Source organism: Strongylocentrotus purpuratus, unplaced genomic scaffold, assembly GCF_000002235.5.
Source record: "Strongylocentrotus purpuratus isolate Spur 01 unplaced genomic scaffold, Spur_5.0 spur5_contig_829, whole genome shotgun sequence".
Lineage (NCBI taxonomy): Eukaryota > Metazoa > Echinodermata > Echinoidea > Camarodonta > Strongylocentrotidae > Strongylocentrotus > Strongylocentrotus purpuratus.
The window spans coordinates 761,111-784,866 of record NW_022145534.1 but is presented as its reverse complement, the minus strand read 5'-3'; the positions used below and the strand labels follow the sequence as shown (position 1 = coordinate 784,866).

At 37.3% G+C, this 23,756-nt stretch overlaps 1 protein-coding gene across 1 annotated transcript; it reads left to right on the top strand.

Annotated features, from left to right (window-relative positions):
- The first annotated feature begins 8,109 nt into the window (after positions 1–8,109).
- Gp96 (heat shock protein gp96) lies at positions 8,110–21,498 on the top strand. Its single transcript, NM_214643.2, is given in 19 exon segments — positions 8,110–8,170; positions 9,127–9,229; positions 9,936–10,077; positions 10,648–10,764; positions 11,411–11,536; positions 11,889–12,088; positions 12,601–12,712; positions 13,265–13,337; positions 14,560–14,674; positions 15,812–16,001; positions 16,536–16,706; positions 17,215–17,287; positions 17,290–17,354; positions 17,356–17,457; positions 17,875–18,126; positions 18,578–18,714; positions 19,307–19,541; positions 20,633–20,761; positions 21,439–21,498. Coding segments are annotated over 19 exon segments (2,418 nt in total). The 5' UTR covers positions 8,110–8,118; the 3' UTR covers positions 21,463–21,498.
- The last annotated feature ends 2,258 nt before the right edge of the window (positions 21,499–23,756 follow it).

Sequence of the window (23,756 nt, the reverse complement as noted above, 5' to 3'; positions counted from 1 at the left end):
AATTCACTGACTCGTGCCGGGCTGCTGCACTGCATTGCATGATTGTACTGCCCAATTTGATCGAGTGATGTGTGAGTATAACTAATCAAACTAGATCTATATCTACTGTATTATCATTATTCATTCCGAGTAGAATATCCAATTTGATTTAGTGAGTAAACTAGACCTAGAATCTATATCTACTGTAGCTACATCATCATCATATACTAGATTAGTCATTCAGAGTAGAATATTCGATTAATGAAGGAATGGAATTTTTCTTTTTCATAAATCAGATAATCATATTTTACTCCTAAAAGTTAGAGACTTGATAAATAGCTAGATCTAACGTAAGGGCCTAGCCTAGTACTCTAAGCAGATTCTTCAGTGAGCTGAAGAATCGCCTTCTTATTTTTTTGGAGGGGGCTGCTTAAAAAAAATTCTACGAAAAGAAGGTATTGGCTTCAAGTTTTTTGTATAAATAATGCAGCCCCCACCACCCCCCCCCCAAACCCCAAAAATCTCCTTTTTGTTCCCTTTTTCTGGGAATCAAAGAGATATACACAAAGCAAAGCAATTAAGACATGATATTGCAATGACGTGCCGGTGCATGGAGGGGCAGGGGCAGAGGCGGCCCTCCCGGAGGGGGGGGGGGGGCAGGGGGGGGGGGGGGCACTGTGCTACGTCTGGCTCCACTAGACCATATCCGGAGGTCTAGTGGAGCCAGACGTAGCGTAGTCTCAGTGGAACAACCGACGATATAGAGACTGAAGCTTGGAGTACGTGGAGTCGCAAAGCAATTAAGACATGATATTGCAATGACGTGCCGGTGCATGGAGGGGCAGGGGCAGAGGCGGCCCTCCCGGGGGGGGGGCACAGTGCCCCCCCCCACTTTTTCAGATACCCCAAAAGTGCCCCTTTTTACATAGAAAAGGTGCCCCTTTAATTTTGTAAGAAGTGCCCCTTTTCCTTTGACAAGTGCCCCTATTACTTAGTAAAAGTGCCCCTTCCCCCTTTTCACCTCTGATGAGTGCCCTTTTTTATTTTTGACACGTGCCCCTTTTCCTTCGGCATGTTCCCATTTTCCTTTGCAATAAGTGTCCATTTTCCATTCTCATAAATCTTGAAATAATCTTGAATAAGTGCCCTTTTTAATCTTTTTTTCAAAGATGTCCTCATTTTTGTCTCGCCTGCGTAGCAAAAAGCGAGACATAGGCGCCGCTTTTCCGGTGACGGCGGCGGCGACGGCGACGGCGACGGCGTCAACATCAAAAACTTAACCTTAGATTAAGTTTTTGAATTTTTGGTATAATTTTTAAAGTATAAGTTCTTAGTCAATGAAACTTTGACTTTAGGGTAATCAAGTATCCCCAATCATGTGAGTAGAATTTCAGATCACAAAGTCAAGGTCAAAGGTCATTTCAGGTCAACAGACTTGGACTATGTTGTAGCATCATCATCGAAAACTTAACCTAAGGTTAAGTTTTTGAATTTTGATATAATTTTAAAAGTATAAGTTCTTAGTCAATGAAACTTGGACTATAGGGTTATCAAGTCTCCCCAATCATGTGAGTAGAATCATAAAAAAGGCTTCTTCTCCTTCATTTCTCGACCGATTTTGATTTGGTTTGCTTTATATCGTAGAGCTAACTCTGGTACACTAAACTTCTACACAGAATTTTGAAATTGTTCTCCATTAATTAATTATGGTAATTTATGCAAATTTATTCCAAAATTAACAAAAATTGCTTCTTTTCCCTCATTTCTTGACCGATTTTGCCTTATCTGGTAGAGCTAAATTTGGAACAATAACTTCTACACAGAATTGTGAGATTTTGCTCCATTGATTATTTATGGTACTTTATGCAAATGAAATGAAATTATGTCCCTTCCAGGGCATCAAATTTCTATTTTTTGACCAGTTCAAAAGTGTACCACATAAAATTTACGATATTTGTTGTTGTGAGATGCGGATGAGCGCTACGTCATTGACGTTCTGGTTTATCATATTGAATTGCGTTGTGCAGGCGAGACCGCCGAGAGCGTTTCCCTTGTTATTTAATTGTTCTAACTTTGTTTATTTATTTAGGTTTTTTTTTTGCCTTGTAACTTGCATATATGAAATAATACGTACCAATACCACAACACAAGGAATGGTTTGGCGTGTCATCTGTACTGGTTTCTGCATGTTACAATTTTTTTTTGGGGGGGGGGGCTGGGGGTTAACAGATTTATAACTGATATCTGTGTACCTGTATAAATATGTATACTATAAATAAATAATAAATAAAAAAACAAAATTGCATTACCACAACGTGGCATAAAATTAATACACGATTACACCTGCTTATCATTTGTTATTATGAGTCTGCTTGACGTCATATTGTTGGAATTTGTATCTTGGAGTCGTAAACAAATAATGTTTATTGTTATTATGTGTGTTTTTCAAACATGTCTTCAATTTTATTTAATTGTTTTAACTTTGTTTATTTATTTAGGTTTTTTTTGCCTTGTAACTTGCATATATGAAATAATACGTACCAATACCACAACACAAGGAATGATGTGGCGTGTCATCTGTCATCTGTACTGGTCTCTGCAGGTTACAATTTAAAAAAAAAAAAATTTTTTTTTTGGGGGGGGGGCTGGGGGTTAACAGATTTATATCTGATCTTGTGTACCTGTAAATATGTACATACTATAAATAAATAATAAATAAAAAAAACGAAATTGCATTACCACAACGTGGCATAAAATTAATACACGATTACACCTGCTTATCAATTGTTATTTTGAGTCAGCTTGACGTCATATTGTTGGAATTTGTATCTTGGAGTCGTAAACAAATAATGTTTATTGCTATTATGTCTGTTTTTCAAACATGTCCTCATTTTTATTTAATTGTTTTAACTTTATTTATTTAGATTTTTTTTTTGCCTTGTAAATTGCATATGAAATAACACGTACCAATACCACAACACAAGGAATGGTGTGGCGTGTCATCTGCATGTTACAATTTTTTTTTTGGGGGGGGGGGGGGCTGGGGGTTAACAAATTTATATCTGATCTTGTGTACCTGTAAATATGTACATACTATAAATAAATAATGAATAAAAAAACAAAATTGCATTTCCACAACGTGGCATAATACATAATAGAGACAATGTTGATGATGTAAGGGATGGAGATGATGAGAGGGATTGGTGAGGGATGGAGATGATGAGAGGAATGGAGGCGATATTGATAATAAAAGGGATGGAGGTGATGAGAGGGATGGAGACAATGTGAGGGATGGAGATGATGAGAGGGATGGAGACGATGTGAGGGATGGAGAATTGGAGATGATGAGAGGGATGGAGACAATTTTGATGGTGTAAGGGATGAAGACGATATTGATGATTAGAGGGATGGAGACGTCTCCATTCCTCCCGTCTCCATCCCTCTCATCGTCTCCATCCCTCTCATCATCTTCATCCCTCACACTGTCTCCATCCCTCACACCGTCTCCATCCCTCACATTGTCTCCATCCCTCACACTGTCTTCATCTCTCACACCGTCTCCATCCCTCATACCGTCTCCATCCCTCTCATCATCTCCATCCCTCTCATCATCTTCATTCCTCACACTGTCTCAATCCCTCACCAATCCCTCTCATCAACAGCGTCTTCATCCCTTACATCATCAACATTGTCTCCTTCCCTCTCATCACCTCCATCCCTCACCAATCCCTCTCATCATCTCCATCCCTCCCATTGTCTCCATCCCTCTCGTCTCCATCCCTCTCATCATCTCCATCCCTCACATTGTCTCTTTCCCTCTCATCATCTCCATCCCTCTCATCATGTCCATCCCTCTCATCATCTCCATCCCTCTCACCATCTCCATCCCTCTCATCATCTTCATCCCTCTCATCATCTCCATCCCTCTCATCATCTTCATCCCTCTCATCATCTCCATCCCTCTCATCATCTCCATCCCTCTCATCATCTCCATCCCTCTCACCATCTCCATCCCTCTCATCATCTCCATCCCTCTCATCATCTCCATCCCTCTCATCATCTCCATCCCTCTCATCATCTCCATCCCTCTCACCATCTCCATCCCTCTCACCATGTCCATCCCTCTCACCATGTCCATCCCTCTCATTGTCTCCTTCCCTCTCATTATCTCCATCCCTCACACCGTCTCCATCCCTCTCATCATCTCCATCCCTCTCATCATCTTCATTCCTCACACCGTCTCCATCCCTCACCAATCCGTCATCAACAGCGTCTTCATCCCTTACATCATCAACATTGTCTCCTTCCCTCTCATCACCTCCATCCCTCACCAATCCCTCTCATCATCTCCATCCCTCCCATTGTCTCCATCCCTCTCATCCTCTCCATCCCTCTCATCATCTCCATCCCTCACATTGTCTCCATCCCTCTCATCATCTCCATCCCTCTCATTGTCTCCATCCCTCTCATCATCTCTATCCCTCACCAATCCCTCTCATCATCTCCATCTCTCACATTGTCTCCATCCCTCTCATCATCTCATCATCTCATCATCTTCATCCCTCTCATCTCCATCCCTCTCCATCCCTCTCATCATCTCCATCCCTCTCATCATCTCCATCCCTCTCATCATCTCCACCCCATGTCATGTAAATTGAAATTTAATTATGAAATTTAATTCTTTGAATGGAATATCATTTTAATTTGATTCAATTTAGGTTTTATTATATTTGTATGATCTTTTTGGTTACTAAATAGTAATCAATTATACTGCTTTATTGCTGATTTTTTTTTTTTTTTTTTTTTTTTGGGGGGGGGGAGTGGTAATTCATTTTTGACCCACACCCCCCCCCCCCACACACACACACACACACTTTTTCGTTGGGAGGAGGGCGAGTCCCCTGCCCCCACTTCTGGCGCCTATGATCGCAAGAATGGCTGGATTTCTGAAAAAGGGGCACCTACAAAGGGACACATCAACAATAATAAAAACCATTTTTAGATATCTGTATAAAGGCCTACGCCTTCGTCAAGATTGTGAATACATTACCACGAATGACATCAATATTTGTTTATTTCTTTACGTGGAACGACATTATTGTTTAAGCAACATACTTCGCGATTTGGTGTGATGGACTGAATATTGATTTTTCGAGCAAGCGAGCTAAAAGTGTAAGGTCCCATTTGAAAAATTACATGATGAATATTAAAGACAATTTAATGAAGAAAGACTGAAAAGTTCTTTTATGTAATTATGAGTAACATTATAATTAAAACATCTGAGAAAGAAAAGTAGGCACTTCTCAGAAGGGAAAAGGACATGTACAAAATGATAAGGGGGCACTTTAGGGGAACCTGAAAAAGTGGAGGCATAGTGCCCCCCCCCCCCCAACCAAGAATGCCGCCTCTGACTGTGGGCAAAAGTGCAAAACTAACCCAGAAAATCTAGAAATAAACCAAATTTCAATTTTATTTCGTGGGTCAACTGTCCATGAATTCCTACCATCAAAAATTATCAGAAGGGAAAAGGACATGTACAAAGGATAAGGGGGCACTTTAGGGGAACCTGGAAAAGTGGGGGCACAGTGTCCCCCCCCCCCCCAACCAAGAATGCCGCCTCTGACAAAACTAACCCAGAAAATCTAGAAATAAACCACATTCCAATTTTATTTCACGGGTCAACTGCCCACCCCCCCCCCCCCCCCTATCAGTACGCCAGTGCTTCCAGTATCCTACCATTAAAAAAATTCTGGGACAGAAAAATGCAGCTGTTATAGACCTCTAGATCAAAAGTATATTATTGTTACAAGGGAAATCAACTTTATTCTTTGTAATGATTGTGTTTTTAAAAGCACGAAAATCATGAAAAATGACAATTTCATTTCAATATATATCATTGTTACAAGGGAAATCAACTTTATTCTTTGTAATGACTGTGTTTATAAAAGCACGAAAATCATGAAAAATTACAATTTCATTTCATTTTAGATCTAGAAATCATGATGGGAAAAAGTGTGGCGATTTGTCCGAAAAGGCTGTGGCGAGTTGTCCAGGGTATTGTGGCGGGTTGTCCAAGGTATTGTGGCGGGTTGTCCAGGGTATTGTGGCGGGATGTCCAGGGTATTGTGGCGGGTTGTCTTGGGGCGGGTTGTCTTTGTGGCGAGTTGTCTGGACCCCGATTTGTTGTACCGTTCTCGACTCTTTATCCTTATCTGAATTCAGTTCCGTCCCCCCTTTTCCGCGCGGAAGCTTTGATGTTTCATTAAATAATTAGAGAAAGAAGACGATTCGTTGTACCGTTCTCGACTCTTAATCCTTTTTTTCCCTACGTCCTCTTCCTTTTTTTTTGGGGGGGGGGGGGCGACCGCCCCCACTGCCCCCCCCCCCTCCCTGGCTACGCGCCTGCCCCTCCAAAATAAAAAAAAAGAAGGCGATTCTTCAGCTCACTTCTCTTACAGTACTAGGCTAGGCCCTTACGAGAGATCTAGCTATTTATCAAGTCTTTAACTTTTAGGAGTAAAATATGATTATCTGATTATGAAAAAGAAAAATTCCATTCCTTCATTAATCAAATATTCTACTCTGAATGACTAATCTAGTATATGATAATGATGTAGCTACAGTAGATATAGGTCTAGTTTACTCACTAAATCAAATTGGATATTCTACTCGGAATGAATAATGATAATACAGTAGATATAGATCTAGTTTGATTAGTTATACTCACACATCACTCGATCAAATTGGGCAGTACAATCATGCAATGCAGTGCAGCAGCCCGGCACGAGTCAGTGAATTCCCCCGCCGACCAGGCCGGCGGCGCTGTACGGCTAGCTGCACACTGAGCTGAGCTGCTGCGGTAGCACTAGGCAGTAGTCTGCTAATTTACGGCCAGGACGAAAGAATGTGAACAAACATCAACCATCTAGTCTAAAATGTACTATATTCGACTTCTCAATAATGAAATCTGTGTCAGGAATGAAAAATGGACCTTCATACGAGATAAAAATGATATTTTTGCAGTGATTTACCGACAAAAACACTGCTCGAATTTCAGTGGTCCGAGTAGATACAACGCACATTTAATGTACGTGCGGCAATGCGGATTGCGAGCTGTGAGTAAATTATCCGAAATGTCATTTTTTTGTCATTTTACCTAAAGATAAGTCATAGATTGTCTTCATTAGTATCATTTAACACAATTCCATTAAAGATTTTGGTTGGAAAGGGCATTATTAAGTCACAAAGAGCACAAACATATACACATTGGTATCTCTCGATCGATTAATCAGGTCGGGACATCTCGGCCCAGTTTTTCCAGCTGGGCCGAGTAGTCCCGTGGGCCGAGTTAGCCCGGATTCATAATAATAATAACAATGGTCTGTTTTCACTAAAACTTTTAGATTAACTTTAATTGTTCATCTAGCATTGAAGTCTTTACCAGTCCTTAGCACCACTTTCTCTCATCTGAACAATGTTACCTACTTGCTCCCTCTATTTAGAAAACAATGCCTAATCGGTGACTATTGGTCCCCAATGATCCTCTTTTTCTTATTTTAATCGAGAGCTGAGTTGATGAGATAACCACCTGTCCAGTGAACTTGCAGGGTGGTCTAATCCCTCATACAGATAAGCTTTAACAAAACATAATTATTATCAGTGGGGAATAGTTAGGGGATGGCACATCTCACATACCTAGCTCTATACATTCTTTGTCTCTATATATCATTTACTCTTACACAGCCCTTTGTTTGGCCTATTCAATTGCTAGTAGACTTAGACCCCCTATATATCTAATTAATTAATTTAATCTTCACCTATTAATTTGACAACAGGTAGAATTTAACGAGTTGCCACGCCCCTTTTAAAGTATAGATGATGTGAACTTCAGCACCAATCACATTGGTCCACGAAGTGGTTATAAGCTGATTTGGACCTCTGTCATTGGTCGACGTCATCACAATCTTTTGGCGTGGTGTTCAATGATTGGCCAGCTTACACGTGTGTGTGTAGTAAATGTGACAGAAATACACGTAAGCGTTCAGCTGCGAAAGAAAGGCAGTAGATCTAGGTCTAGATAGGTGTAGCTGCTCATCATTATATTACATTTCTTTCAGTTACGTCTGAGGAGCAGTCAAAATGGTCAACAAATTTTGGCTTTTAGCCATCGTAGGTGTTCTGCTGTTTGCAGGTAAGCAACAAGATTGTGTTTATGCGGCAAATTTGGGGCGAAATGTTTCAGCAAAGTGACATTTTTTAGTCGTACAGTCCCGTATCCTCGATTTTGTGTAGTGTTATGATTCGCCCCGCTCTCGGTTTTTATCAACTTCCTCAGGCTCAGAGCTAAAACTAGAACAAATGAAATGTATTGAGGACGGTAATCTAAATACAAATCCGTTTTCTTAATGCATAAATGGATGTGTAGAATGCAGAATGCTTTTTAATATATATGATAAGCCAAAACTAGTCTATAGTCAGAAGACAAGGCCAAGGGAAAATGCAAGTGGTACAAAAATTAAAATTTGAACTTTGGTTCACTTGATTAATCTTGTGCCAGTTAAATTAGACCCTACTGCTCTTTCGAGACTTCTACTAGTTTTGCATGTCATTGCAATTTTATTTTAAACGCCTAACGGTCATTTCTGTAAATTGTAAGCAGGTAAGTAAACGACTAACGTCAATCTCAAGAGATAAAGTCAAGAATGAGGATTGAGGTTTGATAAAATTATGAAAAGACTTGAAGAGAAATGAATTTAACGTCAGGGTTTCCAGACATTCTGTTGTAGGTCTAGGCTATTAAAGTCGAGTAAAACTAAAAACTAAACCAGGTCTACTAAAGTCTTTGTTTCAGAGGGTGCAGTGCTGCCTCAGTGACGGAAATTTTATAACAATCTTGTATTTTGAAATGAAATTCAGACTTGTTCAGATAAACAAAAATGTAAACACATATTTCTGAATCCAAGATGAAATTACTCAGTATGTCCTTGAATAAATCAGATGGGATGCTTTATGGAGTACATGTGTAAATCAAAGGAGCTGCTTGGATTCTTCTACTTTTATTAACTGGATAACTTGCCAGTCATGTTTCATCAGAAATCTGAAGATATTGCTTTGCCTATTGTATTGTTTTTCCCTTTTTTCTTACAGCATGTGCATCAGCAGCAGATGAAGATGAGGGAGAGGCAATTGTTGAAGACGACATTGGAAAGAGTCGTGATGGATCAAAGACTGATGATGAAGTTGTCGCAAGGTAAACATGCACTTCCTTGAAGCCTTCCTGTTGCTACTGTAACTAACAGATGATTAATATATTGAAGATACCACAACTTGCGATTGTTTATATCTGAGGCAAATGGTTTGAGCACTGAATAGAAAGATAAACACTACCATTGTCACTTTTACAAATTTACTTTTTACTTTATTAAAAGGGCGTTGCAGGTATTTGCACAGTGAAAATCTCAAAACTTGTAATGGGGCTTAAATATTCTTTATTGACCAAAAAAAATTAGTTATCTTTCTTGTTAATTTGACTTTTGCCACTGGCAGTAATTCATTCACCCCATTTGTTGCGTACAAAATTAGGGCTTCAATTTTCACTCATAGAGAGAAAACCAGTCTTTTGATCTGAAAGTTTGCACACTAATGAATTTTGAGATAAATTTTTTGAGGGCTTGTAAATCCCTACTATGGGCTCGGCTGTAAGGTTAGATTTAAAGGAAACTTGTTACCTAAAGGCAACTATAAAAATCTATGTAAATGTTAGGCTTTGTATTCTGCTTGTAAATTAAAGAGATTGTGTCTGATCCTTCATTTTGTTATTGTTACATGTTTTCTTCTTTTAAGAGTCAAAATGAAATGAAATGTAATGTGAAACCAATGACATTACAGTTTGTATTTTGTATTTAAAGTGGTTTCCAGGGAATGATTTACATGCATTATATTGCTGTGTTTTTTAGGGAGGAGGAAGCGATCAAACTGGATGGATTAAATGTTTCTCAAATGAAAGAGTTACGAGATTCAGCTGAAAAACATGTATTCCAGGCTGAGGTCAACCGTATGATGAAACTCATCATCAACTCACTCTACAGAAACAAGGAGGTAGGTCAGGACCCCTCAGTCTCTGCATTTTTCTGTTATGAATTTCTTTTCTTTCACACCTAAAATAGCAATAACCCTGATAATAATGTTGAAGCATTTGAGCATCACAGTTTGTTTGATATGAGCATAGTATAAGAAGCCAATATTAGTAGTTAAAATTTTGGTTGTAGCTTGTTATACATTATGAATAATAACTGTTCTAAAGATTTTCAATTCTGACGAGTAACTAACATAGCTTCATCTACTCTTTACTTTAAAATAATTGCATAAAAAAATAACTAAATAAGTTATTTAAAATAATAATAATCAGTCAGATTTGACCCTCCTGGCGCTCCCGATTATTACCCTGGCTTTAGCACGGCTGCCATACGGCGCTCTAGCATTTCAAGGAATAAATTCCTACCAGGTATCCATTTACTTCACCTGGGTAGAGTGTGGCAAATGTAGATCAATGTCTTGCCAAAGAACATTAGTGCGGCGGCGGGACTCGAACCGCGGACCTTGTGATCGACAGTCCGGCGACGTATCCACTCGACCACAACACCTCTACTCTTCTTATATTCTTTGCAGATCTTCTTGCGTGAGTTGATCTCCAATGCTTCTGATGCTCTGGATAAGATCAGATTGACATCGTTGACAGATAAAGCAGCCTTGGATGCCACAGAAGAACTATCTATCAAGATTAAGGTACGATAATAATGATGGTAATAATAATAAAAGTGGTGCTTATAGAGTGCTTACCACCGAAGTCTGTAAGCGCAATAAAGTGCTATACGTTCTACTCACATCGTATTCTTACATTCATTATTTTCAGAAATACAAACTTGTTTTTATGTTGTATCTTCTGTATATTTCCCCAGCCTGCAGTATAAGACCTAGCCTGGGAATCACAATGTATGCATTGCAGGCAATCTCTGTCCATAATCCATATTTGATTTAGGAGCTGAGATTGAAATACATTGACATCGGATTACCTTATTGGATGCGATGCAGAATTTTAGATTGAAGATTTTTTCAATGATGTTATATAGGCTTTTTTCTAGTGAATTTTTTTTTTTTGCTCTTTCTTTGATCACATCTGTTTTATTTATAGTCTTTACAAAAATTAAGTTATTTATTGAAGCTACAACACACATGTATAAATTATTAGAGCATTTTTTTAGCAAAATGTAGAGTCTTAAGATGATAAATATGCTCTATTTAATAATAATAATAGTGGAGTTTTTATAATGATTATTTATTTATTATACCAATGATGATCTATTTAGTTTGCTCTAGAGTTATACTTGTAGTTTACTGTAAAGTAGTTAATCTTGTTTTATTTCATCATCAGGCTGATAAAGATAATCACATGCTTCATATAACCGATACCGGTGTGGGTATGACCAAGAATGACCTCATCAACAACCTTGGAACCATCGCCAAATCTGGAACCAGTGAATTCTTTGAGAAACTTTCCGTAAGTTCTGTTCTTTGAATCTGTTAAATATATTATGAGGGACCTCAACATTTGTTAAGATGTAGAAAAGAACCCTGCAAATAACCCAAACCTTTTATTCATTTAATCCAAGTAAAGAATGAATTTGTTAAAATTATCTGGAAGATATCAAAGTTTAAAGGTATTATTTTGTAGGTGTGGTAGTATTGAATTGTTATAACCTATACAATAGATCTACAGATTTATTATATGAAATTTCTGATTGATTTCATTCCTTTTCATTAATCTTGCCAGTAATCAACCTTAAAGTTGTGCATTGTATTTGTTTGTGGAAACATTGTAAATGACAATTAGATATTTGTTTTCTTCATAGGACATGGATTCATCTGAAGCTACCGATCTGATTGGTCAGTTTGGTGTTGGTTTCTACTCTTCATTCTTGGTTGCTGAGCGTGTTATCGTCACATCTAAACACAACGATGATGAGCAGTACATCTGGGAATCTGACTCGGCTGAATTCTCTATCAATAAGGACCCTCGTGGAGACACTCTCAAACGTGGAACTACTATCAGGTAGGTACCTTGGGCTCAGTCATTTAACACATAATGGACGGCTGTAGGATTTGTCTGTGATTTGGAATGTTTATCTTGATGCTTTACCTTGATGATTTCCTTGTATCAATCAAGATTTGCAAATTCTGTTGAAATGTTACTAAAAGTCATTATAGAAGCATTGAATTATGGGTTAGGCACATTGTTATATAACAATCTATTTTTTTCTCCAAAGGAGTTGTACTTGTGATGTTGCATTTTGTGATATTAGATCAAGAAAATAAATTTTTTATGAATTTTTATTTCATACTTACTATTACTTTAATATAAATCTTTCTTCTGCTCATTTGAAACATTTGTTGCTTTGGAGACAACACATTCTTGCTGGGTTTATAGTTGGTAAATTCTTGAAATAAATCCAATTCCTTCTGTGTTTTGTCCGAATCATATATACATTTTGGGGATCAAACAGTCTTAATCGATGCCTTGCAATGTTCATTATTGATATATATATATGTTTATTTTTCCTCCAGTCTTTTGCTGAAGGAGGAAGCCTATGATTTCTTGGAAGCAGATACCATTGAGAACCTTGTCAAGAAGTACAGTCAGTTCATCAACTTCCCCATTTATCTGTGGGGTAGCAAGGTGAGAGAGAGAGAGAGAGAGAGAGAGAGAGAGAGAGAGAGAGAGAGAGAGAGAGAGAGAGAGAGAGAGAGAGGGATGACATCATTCAGGAATCTTGAATGCCCATGTAGATGTGAAATGTACATTGTACAATGTTGTATTAAAAGATTTTGTTTCATAATTTTGTCTGAAGGAACATTTCTTGCAGTCTTCTTTTTCCCTTTTTTTGGGGGGGGGGGGAGGGGGGAGGGGGGGGGGGGGAGGGGGTGGGGTCACATAGTATATTAAGCCTGTCAAATTGATCAGATTATGAAAAGTTTGATTGATATTGGTAATTGCATTCAAATCTGAATTTTTTTTCTTCATAAAGTAATATATTTTATGGGAATTATTTTTATTTTTCAGATCAGTGTTGCTTTTGACATCAATGGTGGAATCTTTGCTCTACATTTTGAATGTTTATTTTATATGTTCTGTTTCGACATAAAAGATGTGATAGAAGAATTTAAAGACGTAATGAATTAATGAGCTAATAAGTTGATGTTATTCCATCAATGTTTTTAATACCACCAGACCGAGTCAGTTGAAGAACCTATTGAGGAAGATGAAGCAGCTGAAGCGGAGGAGGATAAGACTGAAGATGAGGGTAAGTCAGTCTAACAATCTCTCAAGCAATCTGCTCTTGGGTGAAAGTATCATGCTATAATGACCACAATTAGCATTGAAAGTTTCATTTTCCTGCGACATCAGGGGGGTGTTTTACAAAGATCCTAAGTTGAACTTATCTCTAAGTTGGACTTAGCAATTATGGAAAGCCATTAGCATCTATGAAAATATTTTGTAAAAGTTATTTGAAAAGGCATAAAATGTTGATTCCAATCATTCTTATTTTCTATTATTAAGGAGATTTCATGTTCTTGATGTTGAATTTATAAAAAGTCAAAAATACTTTTTTTTGCTATTGAATATATTTTATTTTATGGCTACAAACGGCTCTCCATAAGTTTTAAATTTAATTTAAATTCGACTTAGGATCTTCGTGAAACACCCCCCAGCTCTTGGGGAAAGTCATTATGTGTCCCATATATCATGCTATAATGACCACAATTAGCATTAAAAGTATCTTTTTCCTGCGACATCTGGTCTGATATAAGCTTTTACAGGGCTATCAACTAAACAAAACTATGAAAGCGAACTTCTTTGATAGAGTCTGTTATGTATGGGACAAAATACTTCAGACTTGCCTTCATAACAGCTGCACTGCTAAAGCCAGGGTAATTATGCTGCATTATTGTAGAGCACTTAGAGACTTCTGACAAAGTAAGTGTTAGGCGCTATATAAGCACTGTAATTATTATTATAATATTCTAGCTCATATGGTATGAAATTTGGCAGTAAACCAGAATTTGTCACTGAATAAACCAGAATTAGTTGCCGTTTCAAGGTTATCATGGCTCAACTCAACAATGAAATATACTTTTCCAATTACTCTTCAACCAAATTTACAGAATGAAGTCAAAATAGTCTGAAGCTTGCTTATGGGTCCATCTTGACTCATTTTAGATGTGTATTAAAAAAAAGATCTTGCACAAAATTCTGGCAGATTCTAATGTCTCTCACCAAGTATTAAGAAACTGTTCAGAACTCACATTTAATCTTTCAAGTATTATACAGTTACTATTCCAACATGCACTATGTTGTCTTGTTGAATCTACATTATAAAATGAAGACATGTTTATTGATTCAGGGATGCCAATTTTCAGACCATAGTTTAGGCTTTTTTGTGTACAAAATAGCTCATTCCATATAGGTAATTTTCAGGCCCTTTGATCAATTCTAACTGGCATCCCTGTTGATTGTTTGATCAGATGTTGAGGTTGAGGAGGAGACAGATGAGGAAGAGAAACCCAAGACTAAGAAGGTGGAGAAGACTACATGGGACTGGAGATTGATGAATGAGAACAAACCCATCTGGACCAGAGCGTAAGTCAAATATATTGAGGGGTCAGTGACACAAAGACGTAACTCCATTTTGAAAAAAAAGTGGTTTATGTGTCACTGAGCACTTGGGCCTTAAGGAGTTAAGTCTATGTTTCACTAGACATTGACTTCAATGGGGTGTTTGGTGGAGTTAAGTCTTTGTGTTTCCTGGAAACCCCACATTTTTTTGATCATTTTGATATCAAATACTCATTTTGGCAAAATATGGAGTTACGTCTTTGTGTCACTGAACCTTCGATATGTGCCTTTTAGCATCTGTGAAGCATGATTTGACAGCTTATAGAAATAGCTTCACCACAAAAATAAACTGTTTTCATGTGTTTGAGAGGAAAAAGTATTGAACTATTTCATCAGATATCAAAAGATATCATTTGTACGATGCATCCTAAGGCTTCAAATAGTGCACAACTATGTAATCCTTCCACTCTCGAGCAAAGCTTAGCTAGGTTTCTGTAGGGCCTGTTCTCTTCTGAGGAGAGACAAATGTAGATTTATGTCTTGCATGTTCTTATTGGAAGACTTCTGAAATGGAAGTAATTCAAAGTCAAGAAAACACATCTTTTTTCATCCCTGGTGATTTTTCATCAAATGGTGTTCAATTCCATGCACAAATAACATTCACAAAATAAGTAATGGAGAGTCACATTATGGTAGAAGGCTGATCTGCTCCATCAGGATTAAACAAGTTTAATCAGCCTATTTGGGTCTCTCATTACAGGGACTGTCTGTGTGACCAGGGGGGTGTTTCACAAAGACTAAGATTGACTTTCAGTTGGACTTAATTATGACAGGCCATTCATGCCACTGGTTGCTCTCACTTTTGGTCTCTCAATGTAAATCCTTTAGATCTGTGACCACGGTTTATACGTCCCTTGAGAAACCAATGCCAGAAATGGTTAAAGGAATGAAGAGGCATGAATGGCCTGCCATAGTTAAGTCAAACTTAAAGTCAATCTTAGTCTTTGTGAAACACTCCCCTGGTGTCAACAATCATCTGTTGACCCCGAAGTGGCTTTTGTTCCCAATTTCACAATACATACATACATGTCTTACAAAAAAATTACCTCATCAATCTTAGTAACTGTAAATCTAACACTTGTGTTATGTGTTTTCGTACAGGCCTCGGGATATCACAGATGAAGAATACGAAGAGTTCTATAAATCTTTCACCAAGGAGACCGATGCACCCATGGCTAAGACTCATTTCTCAGCTGAGGGAGAGGTCACCTTCAGGTCAATCCTCTTCATCCCCAGCAAGGCACCAAACCAGATGTTCCAGGACTACGGCAAGAAGTTTGACAACATCAAGGTCAGTTTGTTAGGCCCTGTCTGTCGTAAGATAGATACCAAACGATAACTTTCGTGATATATGTTATGATTATACCTCTGCCCTTTTTGCCATCCAGGAAATATTGTTTGAGTGTAAGGTTAAAAAATAAAGAAATAGAAACAATGAAAAATTAAAAATGTAGTCTCAACTTTTTTTAAATGTGAATGAAACCAAATCAAATTTGAAAGGAAAATGTTTTTGGTTTTAGATCATTTGAAGAAGAAAAACATTCTATAAATAAAGAGCCCAAAACATGACATCATAAAAATTCAAGGTACTTTTCAGAAGTCACAAATTATTTTGTAATGTTGCATTAGATGTCTGAAATAGTTCTAGTGGAAATCAAGACTAAGAAATGCATACCAATATCTAGACTGTTTTCTAGCACTCTTACCGTTCCCTGTAATAACATTTCTACTCATACGATTGGTATATATATATAACTTTCCTGTTGAGATGTTAATGTAGCCTATTGCAATAGTTTTTAAGACGTTCCTTTTCTTTCGTCCACAGCTTTATGTACGACGTGTATTCATCACCCATGACTTTGAAGACATGATGCCCAAGTATCTCAGCTTTGTCAAGGGTGTGGTTGACTCCGATGATCTGCCACTCAATGTGTCACGTGAGACTCTCCAGCAACACAAACTACTCAAGGTCATCAAGAAGAAACTTGTCAGGAAGGTAATATACATACCCTCATTGATATCATCTCCTATGAACATTGAATTTCGTTGTATACTTTGATGTTCATACTTAATCATTTTTAATGAAAACGTGATGAAAAAATCCAGTCAATTGATAGTGAAAAATAGATGTGAATCTCTTTTACTGTAAATCTGTAAATGCCCCCAAATTGTAAACGTCAAGTTTGCTTTCTCATAATTGCATTTTTTTTTGGATTGTGGGCTTTGTAGTAAAATTGACTTATGATGAAGTTACATGTCTGTGTGTTTTCCAAGTGATACACTTTGCCAAAAGAAGAAAGGAACAGTAGTATTAACAGCACACTCTAAATTTCCAATGCCAAGAGGTGGTACTTTGTGCAGACAGATGATTTTATTTCTTGAGAGCTTTCACCATTTACACTAATCCAAAAAGCAGGCAGTTATGTTCCTCAGAGGATCAATCTTGCAATTCCTGACTAGTTTACGTTGATGATAATTTATTTTTTTCCTCGTTCCCTGCTCAGACTCTTGACATGCTGAAGAAGATGGACCCCGAAGAATACATGGAGAAGTTCTACAAGGAGTACGGAGTCAACGTCAAGCTGGGGATCATTGAAGACCACAGCAACAGATCCCGTCTGGCCAAGCTGGTCAGGTTCTTCTCCTCAAACTCTGAGACGGAACAGACCAGTCTTCAGGATTATCTGGAGCGTATGAAGGAGAAGCAGGAGGTCATCTACTTTGTTGCTGGAACCAGCAGGAAAGAGGTAAGAATAACCAGATGATTTGAACCTGAATTGGTACAAAGAAGGGTAATGAATAAGTTAATGCATTCTCTCAACCTGCAAAATTACTTGAGTCTTATAAAACTACCCTCTGGGATAATGCTGCAGGGCAATATTTTACCCGATTTGGACCTAGAGTTTGGACCAGTTAAGACCTGGTGAGAAGTCTAGTGACGTGAAACATATTGATCTTTTTTCACTCTCAATGTACCAGTTCTATGTCATATGATTTTGTGATTTAACATTAATATGTTAAAAAATTGGTGATCTTGCATTTTTCTCCAGCGACAGTTGCTCTGGGAAGTATAGGGTGTGAGGGTTACGTTGCAATGTGATTTTATGAGGGGTACAATCAACAAATCTGTTACATTAACCCATGTCCATCAACTCCACCACCAGGTTGAATCTTCACCGTTTGTTGAGCGACTCTTGAAGAAGGGCTACGAGGTAATCTTCCTGACCGAGCCCGTAGATGAGTACTGCATCCAATCCCTGCCTGAGTTTGAAGGCAAGAAGTTCCAGAACGTTGCCAAGGAAGGACTGAAGATTGATGGGGAGGACTCCGAGGCTGCCAAGGAGAGGAAGGAGGAGCTGGAGGCCAAGTTTGAACCCCTTCTCAAGTGGCTCAAGGACGCAGCGCTGGGAGATGAGGTAGGTATCCAAAGTTTTGGTCGGCTTCACCTCCTTACATAACATGACTTAATATTGCATTTATTTAAAAGATAATTCTTGATTTGCCGTTTGTACGGTGCTGGTTGATCACTGAAAACTGAAATAAAGTCATCAGAATGTTATTCTGTCTTTTTTCATTTAGATTCAGAGATTCTAGAATATGAAATTGTGAGCTGGATTTAATAGATAAATGTCAATAGGCTTAAGTGGAAAAGCCACATCTTTTACAGATATAAAATTTACATCTCTAAAAAAGAAGTAAGTACTGAAAATGGCATCCTTCATAGTAAATTTAGTATGTCCCATAGTTTAATTGCCTTAGTTCTTCCTCTGACACCCTTTGTGTGTCATATATTTATGAAAATGTAAAAAAAACATGTTTATTACATCAATTTAATTTCTACTCTTTACTTTCATGATGACCTTTTAGATCAAGGATGCTAAGCTGTCCAACCGTCTGAGTGACTCACCCTGTGCCTTGGTTGCTAGTCAGTACGGATGGTCAGGAAACATGGAACGTATCATGAAGGCTCAGGCATACGCACAGGCTAATAATCCTAACACAGAGTGAGTTTAGCATTTGGTTAACCCTGTCAACGCTGCAGTTAGTTTTATTGAGCAGGGTTATAAAGTTATGTATTTGAAGGGTCGATCTAATCTTCCAAACGAGTCAGGTGAAAATAGAAAAAATAAAAGATACCAGTTTGGGAAAGTTTTAGAAAATTAGATATAATTAATGGGAGAGGTGAGATTGCTGTGCAGTGAATAATGGTTAAAACTATATCAATTTTGTATCAAACAAAGACTTCAGGCTACATAAAACTTGTGAAAGCCAGTGGAGAGAAATGTTATCCACAACCATATCACTCCAAATGTCCTGCATTGATTCTGCAGAAGTGAAATCCATTATGATAAATATAAAACTATAGATAATAATAGCTTAGACAAGCCTATGTGTACTTGAAGATGTTGATTTATTCACGTATTGGCAGTGTATGGCAGTATAGAGATCACACTTTGAAGAAATGCATTCTATGTACTTGAAGATGTAAATGCCTAAGATATCTGAGATAGTGTATGTAGTCCAGTTCCTGTAGATCAAGTGACAGGTTCTATTCATGGAAACTAATCTCTACTCTGGAATTATCTTTTTATCTAGGTACTACGCCTCCCAGAAGAAGACCCTGGAGGTGAACCCCAGACATCCCCTCATCAAGACACTCTTAGAGAAGGTTGAAGCGGATGCTGACGATGAGACGGCCAAGGACCTTGCCGTCGTCATGTTTGAGACGGCTACCCTGCGTTCTGGTTTCGCCCTCCCCGACTCTGCTGCCTTCGCTGGTAGGATAGAGAGGATGCTCAAGATCAGTATGAACCTTGACCCTAATGAGAAGGTAAGTCAAGGGTCAAGTCAAGGAGTGGAATTTCATATCTTTTTGCTGGGCGTATATTTTGTAGTTAAATTGCAATCTAAAGAAGCTGAATTACTCGGACAGTCTTACAGATGGTGTCTGGATTCGGTCCTTCAGGTATTTTTTTGTAGAATGAAAAAAAATTGTACTCACAGGGCCCTGTCTTACAAATCGCAACTATGTACATAAGAGATAGGAGACTGCAAACTTGCGATTGATTGGAGGACGTAAGATTGATTTGGATCAATTGCAACTCTTTGTAAGACGGCCCTGGTATTAATGAGCCAAGAAATGCAACTGCTATATATCAAAGAATGAGAAGAGACGATGTTATGAAGTTTTCATTAAATCTGGAAGAATATGCCAAATTTAGAATTAAAAAAAAAAAGAACTAATTGTGACAGTTCATGATTTTTATTTTTATTTAGGGAGATATGCTTGGGTGATGTATACAAAATTATTCTGATTTCATTCAATTTGATTTGTAGGATTTGGAACATTTTAATAAGCCCAGTTGACCAAACTAGATAGTACTATGAAATGAATATCTAAATATATAAGTGTGAAATTGGTATTTGGGGCCTGTCACCACGAAATGAGTCCAGTTGGTCAAAAATTTTATTCCTGTTTTTAAGTATTATATGAATCTACATTAAGTAAGCTTTAAATTAAGGGGTCACACATTAAAATTGATAAATTATATCCAGAAATATGAACAAAAACCTAATTGGACTTTATAAACAATGGGATTACCCAGTTTTAAAAATGCATCATTTTCGTGATAATTTCAGATTACATAGCCTATATTATTTGCCAAAAAATGTTAGGAGATATTTTCGTGACCTAAGCTCTGGGGACATAAACTACAAGACATTAATAAGTCGATTTTTGGAAAAATCCTAAATGTGGTAGGTGGGTCAATTTTCAGTACATACACACTATACATCGCTATTACTACGATTGAGCCTAATGCGACACTGGACTCATTTCGTGGTGACTGGCCCCATTTATTGAATTAAGAACAAAAATGTGAGATGTAATCATGAACGTATTTGTCACTTGTTTCTCATTAGGTGGAAGAAGAACCAGAATATGAAGACGAAGAAGAAGTAGAGGAAGAGGAGGAGGAAGATGAAGAGGAGGAAGAATTATCTGATGATGAAGAATATGATGATAGCGTAGAAGAATTAGTAGAAGATGATGTAAGTAGCATGTCATATAACACACAGTTCTTGACATATGCTCCAGCAACAATTGCTTTTCCTACACTAACCAATTTCCTAACTTCAACCTTGGACCAGACATTAGGACCAAGCCCTAAATTGTAACCTAACTGGAGACTCAATTGTAATGGTGTTGAATTCCCCATGAGAGTCCACTCCTATGCGTCTTTAAAGCTTGGAGAGAGTGTTGCTGGAGCAATTGTCAGGTCACCAAAACAGATGTATCTCTACTCCCATCACTCTGTTATTTTTTAAAATGATGGCCTTTTGGAAGGTGCTACTTAAGTAGAACCAAATCGGTTCCAAGATTATTTAACAAAAAGAAAAGAAATTTAACAATCTGAATGCATTTGATGTGGTTGATAGTAATAAAATCGGTTGTGGTTGACTTTGTAGAGCCCCTTGACCTTTAGCTAAGCGCCAAACCAGTTCATGAACCAACACAACTAGTTTCCTTTGATCTTCATTATTAAGTTCCAATATACCTATAGGTTGGCTACTGATTGTGAGCATTGATCAGTTGTCAGCATCTCAAAACTGAAGAAAAGAGAAAATACCGAGATATTTCTTGAATATATGTTGCCAATCTTTGAATTTCACATTTATCGCATACCTACTGACATTTTGCTATTTTATATATCTTTTTATTACCACAGATTGAAAACCATGATGAACTCTGATGAGAGGAAAGCAATTTAGACACCATTGTAGATACAGATTAGAGGTGTCCCAGGGAGAATCAACTTATCTATGTATATCTGGACTTCAAAATGCTTTTCTCCCTTGAAAGACATAATGTGGGACTACGAAAAGGAGAGTGTGGAAATCATCAGAACTCTTTATCACTCATTGGAGGAAGTCTGTTAAAGCAAGGATTTAACATGGTTTGAAATAACTATGAGCACCTTAAGCATCAAAACACCCAGTTATTGTTTCATGTACACATGTCTTAGCATTGCACATCACAACAACAATCTAAAACCAAATTATTACTGGATGTAATTATCAATAGACTAAAGCAGAATGTTCATTCTTGTAGTTTATCAAATATACATCATTTAGTTTGTTTTAACACCTTGTTAAAAAATTATTTAAAGGTGAAAGATTATTTGATTCCAATCTATTTTGCAAATTTTATATGTACATGAGAGTTTATGAAATTATTCATTCTACTACCAATCAGGAGTAGTTCTCTTTTTTTCAATTTTGTAGATCCCATGTTCAATGTATTTTTGTCATCAGTTTTTGTTTTTACAAATTACAAATGGTGAGAAAAGCAAAGTCAACATTTATTTGGTTGTGGAAAATGCATGATTTTGATATTTATTTATTAACACGAGAGCAAGGCATGATATAAACAATGAGAGTTCAAAATTACTTGCAATATATCTTGGAGCTAATCTTGAAGGCAGGTTCAATAGTCTAAAAGAATACCAAAACCTTGCTTCTCATCCTATGAAAGGAAATCCTTTTTTTATTCAATTTCAAAGCAACTTAAATTTGGTGATTTATCTTTTCTTGCCTTTATTTTTTTTCTCCTAATTGTCTAACGTCTAATACGTTTTCATATATACGGTACTTACGGTACTTTGTGAGTCTATGTTTGTATCTTGTGCAAAACAATTTTAGCACAATCCGTCTGTGGAAGGTGGAAACGAGTTTTCAATAAAATTGAAAAAAAAAAATATTATTCTCCTTTTCCTTGATTTGTGTTGATTATTACATATAGACATTATCTATATTTATGTTATGTGGTAGGAAGAAGAGTATTTCACATTTCTTACATAGTAAGTCCACTCAATTTTAACTTGGTTTTAATAAAAGCAGAAATAAATAAGTGAAAGTTTAAGCAATATCAAATTAAAAATAGGAAAGTTCTGAATTTTTGACGTTGTCATCAGTGAAATACAAATTAGCAACACTGACGTTTCTTGCGAGCTCCTCTCCAATTTACTCTGTACAGAAAATTTCATAAACTGTCATTTTCGTACTTCTTGATGATGGAATTGACTTGTTTCATACAGAGGTTGTATAAAACATTTGCAATAATAACATTTAGGGTGAATGTATGATTATTTTCTTAAGGGAACATTTTAGAAGATTTCTAGTATGGAGCAAATGGGAGGAAAGCTCAAAAGATACATCACAGAGGTGCCAATTTGTGTTTGATTTATCGCACTTTTAAAGATTCATAACTTTTTAATTTTTAATTGGTAGTCGCTCAAACTTTCACTGATCGGTTTCTCTAATTTTTTGCTTCTATTTAAAAACAACTAAATATTGGGGTGTCTTCCCCTTTATGATCTTTTAGTGTGTAATATGTTAAATAAGTAATTTTTTTCATCACCAAATCTTGCATAAGCAATTTTCATCACCACATCTTAAAAGATTAGGTTTAAGGCATGGTCACTCCTTACTAAACAACTTTATTAACTGCCATTATTGGAGTGTTGTGACTGCCACTAACAGATTTTGTCTTTAATCTTCAGGGAACCAATTTATACAAAATATAAAAATTGTAGCAATATCTGCAGAGTGTGACCCTGCTTTTAAGGCCCGGTCACACTTTGTTAAAAATGTAATTCAAATAATCTGCTGGGAACCTATTTCTACATCTTGTGAAAAAAGTATTGATATCAGCAGAGTGTGACCAGGTCTTTAGGGCCCAGTCACACCTCACTGTAAAAGATAACTTTGAGGAGCTACATCAATAACTGGAAGTAGCAATATCGGCAGAGTGTGACCTGGGCTTTAAGGCTCAGTCACACTTTGCTAATTAAGTAACTTATGCATATGAAAAACAAATATCAATGTAGGCAGGGTGTGACCAGGCCTTTAATGCAGATATATTCTAAATAAATGCCCCCCCCCTCTCTCTCTCTCTTCCCTTTTCTCTTTCTCTGTCACCCTTTCTTCTCCCTCTCTCTGTCCTTCCTCTCTGTCTCTCTATCTCTCTCTCTCCAGTCTCTTTCTT